The 8,454-nt window shown below is 37.9% G+C and overlaps 1 protein-coding gene and 1 pseudogene across 2 annotated transcripts; one reads left to right on the top strand and one right to left on the bottom strand.

Annotated features, from left to right (window-relative positions):
• Positions 1–3,633: 3,633 nt before the first annotated feature.
• On the top strand, positions 3,634–5,269 carry LOC306649083 (sorting nexin-6-like; annotated as a pseudogene). The gene has a single exon. The product of its transcript is annotated as a sorting nexin-6-like (transcript).
• Positions 5,270–7,226: 1,957 nt separating this feature from the next.
• Positions 7,227–8,150, bottom strand: LOC306648541 (vomeronasal type-1 receptor 4-like; the record flags this gene model as incomplete). The annotated part of the gene is made up of 1 exon (XM_079118724.1): positions 7,227–8,150. One exon carries the CDS (start codon positions 8,148–8,150, stop codon positions 7,227–7,229), a length of 924 nt encoding a protein of 307 aa, XP_078974850.1.
• Positions 8,151–8,454: the final 304 nt, after the last annotated feature.

The following is an 8,454-nucleotide window of genomic DNA, read 5'->3' on the forward strand; positions in this document are numbered from 1 at the left end:
AGTTAGTCAGAAGGGATAAAGAAGGTCATTTCATACTGCTTAAGGGAGAAGTATTGCTGTTATATCAGCAAGATATAACAATCATAAACATCTATGCCCCAAACAGTGGCTCATCCATGTATGTCAAACAAATCCTCCTCAATTTCAGAAACCAAATAGACCATAACACAATAATACTAGGTGATTTTAACATGCCTCTCTCACCACTGGACAGATCGTCCAGACAAAAATTGAACAAAGAAACCATAGATCTCAATAACACAATCAATAATTTAGACATAATGGACATTTGTAGAATATACCATCCAACCAAGAGTGAATACACTTTCTTCTCAGCAGCACATGGATCCTTCTCTAAAATAAACCATATATTATGCCACAAAGCTAATGTTAGCAAATACAAGAAGAGAGAGACACTACCATCTATTCTATCAGATCATAATGGACTGAAGTTAGAAATAAATGAAACAGTAAAACACAGAAACTATTCCAACATCTGGAGATTAAACAATATGCTATTATATGATGAATGGATAACAGAAGATATTAGGAAAGAAATTAAAAAATTCTTAGAGGTAAATGAGAAAAGAAACATCATATGAAAATATGTGGGACACTATGAAAGCAGTACTTCGAGGGAAATTTATTTCATGGAGCGCATTTAATAAGAGAAGTTAAACTCAAAAAATAAACGACCAAAAACTACAGCTCAAAGCCCTAGAAAAAGAAGAACAGATGAGCACCAAAAGTAGTAGAACACAGGAAATAGTTAAACTCAGAGCTGAAATCAATGAAATTGAAACAAAAGAAACAATACAAAAAATTGACAAAATAAATACTTGGTTCTTTGAAAAAATAAACAAAATTGATAAACCTTTAGCCACACTAACAAAGAGGAGACAAGAGAAAAGCGAAATCACTAAAATTCTGAATGAACAAGGAAATATAACAACACACAGGATTGAAATACAAAATATAATTAGAAGATATTTTGAAAATCTATTCTCCAACAAAACAGAAAACCTCGAAGACATCAACAGGTTTCTAGAGACATATGAATTGCCTAAACTGAACGAGGAGGACCTACACAATTTATATAGACCAATTTCAAGTACTGAAATAGAAGAAGTCATCAAAAGCCTACCAACATAGTAAAGTCCGGGACCAGATGGGTTCTCAGCTGAGTTCTACAAAACCTTTAAAGAAGAGCTCATTCCAATACTTCTCAAAATATTCCATAAAATAGAAGAGGAGGGAACCCTCACAAACTCATTCTATGAAGCCAATATCACACTGATACCTAACCAGACAGAGACTCATCAAGGAAAGAAAATTTCAGACGAATATCCTTAATGAACATCGAAGCAAGAATTCTCAACAAAATTTTAGCAAATCGCATACAAAAACATATTAAAAAGATAGTGCACCATGATCAAGTGGGTTTCATCCCTGGAATGCAAGGTTGGTTCAACATCAGGATATCAATAAATGTCTTTCACCATATCAATAGACTTAAAGTCAAGAATCACATGATTATTTCAATAGATGCAGAAAAAGCATATGATAAAATACAGCACCCCTTCATGCTCAAAACACTAGAAAAAATAGGGATGGTGGGAACATTCCTTAACATTGTAAAGGCCATTTATGCTAAGCCCATGGCTAATATCATTCTAAATGTTGATAATCTGAAAGCATTCCCCCTAAAAACTGGAACAAGGCAGGGATGCCCTCTTTCACCACTTCTATTCAACATTGTTCTTGAGACTCTAGCCAGAGCAATTAGACAAACCAAAGAAATTAAAGGGATACGAATTGGAAAAGAAGAACTCAAACTATCCCTGTTCGCTGATGACATGATTGTATATTTAGAGGAACCTGGAAATTCCACCAGAAAACTCATAGAACTCATAAGTGAATTCAGTAAAGTAGCAGGTTACAAGATCAATGCTCATAAATCCAATGCATTTTTATACATAAGTGATGAATCTTCAGTAAGAGAAATTAGGAAAACTACCCCATTCACAATAGCCAAAAAAAAAAATAAAATAAAATAATTCGGAATCAATCTCACAAAAGAGGTGAAAGACCTCTACAATAAGAACTATACAACACTAAAGAAAGAAATTAGAGAACACCTTAGAAGATGGAAAGATCTTCCATGTTCTTGGATAGGCAGAATTAATATTGTCAAAATGGCCATACTACCTAAAGTGCTATACAAATTCAATGCAATTCCAATTAAAATCCCAATGACGTACCTTACAGAAATAGAGCAAGCAATTATGAAATTCATCTGGAAGAATAAGAAACCCAGAATAGCTAAAGCAATCCTTACCAGGGAAGAGTGAAACAGGGGGTATTGCAATACCAGATCTTCAACTCTACTACAAAGCAATAGTAACAAAAACAGCATGGTATTGGTACCAAAAGTAGAAAGGTAGATCAGTGGTACAGAATAGAGGACACGGACACAAACCCAAATAACTACAATTTTCTCATACTAGACAAAGTTGCCAAAAATATGCAATGGAGAAAAGATAGCATCTTCAACAAATGGTGCTGGGAGAATTGGAAATCCATATGCAACAGAATGAAACTAAACCCATATCTCTCACCATGCACGAAACTAAACTCAAAATGGATTAAGGACCTTGAAATCAGACCAGAGACCCTGCAGATTATAGAAGAAAAACTAGGACCAGATCTTCAACATGTCGGTTTAGGACCAGACTTCCTTAACAGGACTCCCATAGCACAAGAAATAAAAGCAAGAATCAATAACTGGGATAGATTCAAACTAAAAAGCTTTCTCTCAGCAAAGGAAACTATCAGCAATGTAGAAAAAGAGCCTACAGAGTGGGAGAATATCTTTGCCAATCATACTCAGATAGAGCACTAATCTCCAGAATCTATAAAGAACTCAATAAACTCTACAAGAATTCAAATAATCCAGTCTACAATTGGGCTAAGGAAATGAATAGACACTTCACAGAAGAAGATCTACAAGCAGTCAACAAACACATGGAAAAATGTTCAACATCTCTTGTAATAAGAGAAATGCAAATCAATACCACCCTAAGATTCCATCTCACCCCAATCTGAATGGTGATTATCAAGAATACAAGGAACAACAGGTGTTGGTGAGGATGTGGATAGAAAGGTACACTCATACATTGCTGGTCGAACTGCAAATTAGTGCAGCCACTCTGGAAAGCAGTGTGGAGATTCCTTAGAAAACTTGGAATGGACCCTTCATTTGACCCTGCTATTCCACTCCTTGGCCTATACCCAAAGTACTTAAAATCAGCATACTACAGAGGTACAGCCACATCAAAGTTCATAGCTGCTCAATTCACAATAGCCAGACTGTGGAACCAACCTAGATGCCCTTCAATTGATGAGTGGATAAAGAAGTTGTGGTATATATATATACAATGAAATATTACTCAGCCATAAAGAATGACAATGTTACGGCATTTTCAGGCAAATGGATGAAATTGGAGAATATCATGCTAAGTAAGATAAGCCAATCTCAAAAAGCCAAAGGAGCCTCCGCGGCGCAGAGCCCTGGTCGCGCAGTGGGTGTGTCGGGCGTGGGGCGGGTGCGGGGACCACGCCGGCCTGGCACTAATGTCTCCTTTTGTGTCTTCCCCACCTCATCTTCTTCCTCGGTGCGCTTGGCCCGCCGACCCAGCAGGAAGGTCTGGACGAGGGCCCCAACTTCCTCTCGGAGGAAGACCGCGGAGGTTCCCTTGGTGTCTCCCCCAGCTTTACTGAGCTTAAAGCAATAAATGTAGATCTTCAAAGTGATGCTGCTCTGCAGGTGGACATTTCTGATGCTCTTAGTGAGAGGGATAAAGTAAAATTTACCGTTCACACAAAAAGTTCATTGCCAAATTTTAAACAGAATGAGTTTTCTGTTGTTCGACAACATGAGGAATTTATCTGGCTTCATGATTCCTTCGTTGAAAATGAAGACTATGCAGGATATATTATTCCACCAGCACCACCAAGACCTGATTTTGATGCTTCAGGGGAAAATCTACAAAAGCTTGTAGAAGGAGAAGGATCAATGACAAAGGAAGAATTCACAAAAATGAAACAGGAACTGGAAGCTGAATATTTGGCAATATTCAAGAAGACAGTTGCAATGCATGAAGTGTTCCTATGTCGTGTGGCAGCACATCCTATTTTGAGAAAATATCTAAATTTCCATGTCTTCTTGGAATATAATCAAGATTTGAGTGTGCGAGGAAAAAATGAAAAAGAGAAACTTGAAGATTTCTTTAAAAACATGGTTAAATCAACAGATGGAGTAATTGTTTCAGGAGTAAAGGACGTAGATGATTTCTTTGAGCATGAACGAACATTCCTTTTAGAATATCATAACCGAGTGAAGGATGCATCTGCTAAGTCTGATAGGTTGACAAGATCCCACAAAAGTGCTACAGATGATTACAATAGGATTGGTTCTTCATTATACACTTTAGGAACTCAGGATTCTACAGATATATGCAAATTTTTCCTCAAAGTTTCAGAACTGTTTGATAAAACAAGAAAAATAGAAGCAAGAGTGTCTGCTGATGAGGACCTCAAACTTTCTGACCTTTTGAAATATTACTTAAGAGAATCTCAAGCAGCTAAGGATCTCCTTTACCGAAGATCTCGATCACTAGTGGATTATGAAAATGCTAACAAAGCACTGGATAAGGCAAAAGCAAAAAATAAAGATGTTCTACAGGCTGAAACGTCCCAACAATTATGTTGTCAGAAGTTTGAAAAAATATCTGAATCTGCAAAACAAGAACTTATAGATTTTAAGACAAGAAGAGTTGCTGCATTCAGAAAAAATTTAGTGGAACTTGCAGAATTAGAACTGAAGCATGCAAAGGGTAACCTTCAGTTACTGCAGAACTGCCTGGCAGTGTGAAATGGAGACACATAAGCCACATTCTTCTTCCTGTTAAAAAGGGCTGCCTTCCTTTAAATCTTATTTTTGTTTTCTTAATGATGTTAAAGCATTTATGCTCACTGGAAACAAAACAACTGACAAAGTGCATCTACTCCTCTTTTTCTTGGAAACAGTGGAGCAGCGCCGTGCACGGGCAGTGCCAACCGCGTGTGACTCTGTGCCCTGCTCCTCTAGACTGCTCTGTCATCGTGCACTCGTCCCACTCAGAAGCCCAAAGTTCGGTCTTTTTTTTTTTTTTAACTAGCCTCTTATAACTGTGTTTATTTTATAAATAGTATTGTTTATGGCTGCCAATCTTACCTTTAAATAATTTCTGATGTTTAACCTTTTTAAAATACACTGTCAAGAAAGATAAAGATTGCCTTTCTGAATTTTTTTATTTCATTTTTAAAAAGCATTGTAAACTTTATTTCAGTCATTCTTGTAAAGCATCTTAATCAAACTTACTTTTAATTAATCAACATAGAAGGTTTGGGCCAGACTTTATGTAATCTTTTAGAAGTATGATTTCTGAAGAAAAGCAAATGCATTCGTATGTTTGCCTTAAACTTGTAGACTAAACCAATTATTATAAAATAACCAGTGATAACAGTGATAGTTTTTAACTTTATCGTCATGATATGACTCTAAAATTTGGAGTAGCTCTAATAAATCTACTACAATATTATGCTTTACAGTGCAGGTCTTGATTTCTCTTTTTTCTTTATTTCTTTTAAAATGGCACATTGAACCAGGATCACTAATCCCTTTAGAAAAGAATGAATTGCTCATCCATGTGCACTTCACAGATGGTGGAATTGGGCAAAGGCAGGTGACAGTTATTTCTGAAATACAGGAGCAGCATACAGTCTGTTAGAGTTTTATATTTTTCTGGATTCCGTCCCTTACTCAGCCAGTTAACCATGAGACATATGCCATTGAGCCACTTGGTAGTAATGCCAGTGTATAGATTGGTGTGTAGAAGGGGAAAAGTCTGTTATAAGGAACAGTTCTTGTGTGTGAGGAAAGGGACTATTTGGGATGAAAGTTGGTGTGCATATAGGATACTAAATGCAAGTAATTATATTACAAATATTATTGGCCTTTCTAATGTGAATGAGCATTATTGTCATTTCTCCTTTAAAGTTGGATTGAGTGGTTGGGCTTTCCCACTGTCATTTTCTAACTCATTTTTGGAAACTGCAGGCATTCGGGCTGGTTACCCCTTGAATGGGTTCTTAATTTGTTTACATTTTCAAAAGTGGTTTTGAAGATTGCCTGGTCCCCTGGTCTACGTCTTATAGCCAGTCATGATTCCAGCCTATCTCAGCAGCATGTTCTCTTGCCTCACTCATGTACTGGTTAATGTTTTGTCTTTTTAATTGACATGTTCCCCAATGCCATTTGAACTGTTGGTTTTTCTGTTGTTGGCTGAGAGATCTATGTTATTTTGTCCTTCATGTAACCTTCATTGGTAAGACTACGCCCATGTGATGTCTACCAGTGGTAGACCTAGCTTCTGGATTCAGGTCTAGTCCTTCCCCAGAAGCCCTTGTGGTCTCAAGCAAGTTTGAGCAGGTTTGGTAGATGTCTGCCTCTGTTCTCTACTATAAAGGACATATTGACCTACCTCACAGGGGTGTTGTGAGGATTAATAAACGTTGGTACCTTACAAAAAAAAAAAGCCAAAGGAAGAATGATATCGCTAATAAGTGGATGATGACACATAATGGGGGGCGGGAGGGGTTTGTGTTAGGGTTAGAGTCAGGGTTAGGAAAGGGGGCAAGTATGGAGGAAGGAAGCACTGTATAGAGGGAAAAGAGAGGTGGGAGGGGTGGGGGGAAGGGAAAAATAACAGAATGAATCAAACAACATTACTCTATGTAAATTTATGATTACACAAATGCTATGCCTTTATGCCTTGTACAAACAGAGAAACAACATGTATCCCATTTGTTTACAATAAAATAAAAAAAGAACTGCCTTGTTACTTGCAACTGAGAGAGAATATCTTTATTTTACTATGTAGAAAACAATTCTCTCCTTTATTCCAAAAGTTGATACTAAATATGTCTATCCCAAACTCTGTTTTCACAGGTTTTTAACAAAAAAAAAATTGGAAAAAAACTTTTCTGGAAGTTATAAACTAACTGATAATGGTAAGGAGAATTATCCTACAACAGTGTCCACCACTCCACTGCATTTGCATGAGGCAAACTTTCCAGGAGTACAGCACTTGGCTATCCATTGTGACTCAACTGACTTTGAAGGACTAGGAACTAATCCATTCCATTTTCCTCCAGCAACATGAACTAGCACGACTGTCTACAGGATGCTCACGACTCATGAGAATAAAGGGGCTGAGGGTGGGAAAACACACTGCAATTAGGTCATTGGTGTTCACCAACCACCCTTTGGGGAAGGGAAATTGACCAATATGAAGAATTAATAGGGAGGAGAGGGTGTGGAAAGTCACAAAGGTTCCCACCAGGACAAGGATTCTCTGGGTGGCAATGGACTCAGGACAGGATCTGGGGCAAACTTTGATGCTGTGAATGTGCTGAACCTGCTGCTTGTGCCTGTGCAGAATGAGAACCATGGAGCCACTGGACCAGATTATGAGCACAGAAAAGACAACTTCAGGACATACACACAATGCTGCATATAACGAGATTGTTAATTTGTCACGCCCTGCAGAAGTACAGTACCCATAATCTTTTTTCTCTGTTGTGTTTTCACTACCCCATTTGCTAAGCATATAGAGAGGAAAAATGGAGTTAACCACCATGTACAGCATCCAGCAGAGGGAAATGGAGAAGCCAATGTACTTTGGAGCTTTTCCTTTGAGATTCTTCCAACAGGAATTCATGGGGCTGATTGTGATGTTCCAGAAGATGCTCAAGAGGCAGGTGATGCCAATGGACACACTCCTACCCACTCGCTGAGTGTACAAAGTAAGTTTGCATTCAAAATCACTGAAGAAATATTTCAACCCCATTGTCTGGGGAATTCCTCTACTGAGAATGATCAAAGAGTTGGCTATCATCAGGTGCCTGAGAATCAAATCTGTGGATCTCAACTTGCACTCTTTGTAGGAAAGCACTAAATGGAAATAAAGCAGAGAGAAATTTCCCAGAATTCCAACAACAACCTGTGACAAGAACACCAGTCCTATGGCCACATTGGTGGAGGCCATCCTGTCAGTCAGCACATTGTCCTTCATATTATGGCAGCAGCTGTTCCTCTTAGCAAAATGACTCATTAACATTAGCTGTGCCAAAACACAGAGGTGAGCACTTGCTACCTGAGGATCTGAGGCAGGAGAATCCCAGAAGTTTCAAGTCAATCTGAGCAACATTGTAAGAGGACCATCTTAAAAAGATTTCTTGACACCAAGAGTTATTTTCATTGTATGCAACTGTGGGATTTCAAGACCTCAATATTCCCATGTTCCTGGAGAGAATTGACAATATATTTTACAGAAAAATGAGCCATGAAGA

The sequence above is a fragment of the Sciurus vulgaris genome (assembly GCF_902686455.1).
Source record: "Sciurus vulgaris genome assembly, chromosome: 17".
Lineage (NCBI taxonomy): Eukaryota > Metazoa > Chordata > Mammalia > Rodentia > Sciuridae > Sciurus > Sciurus vulgaris.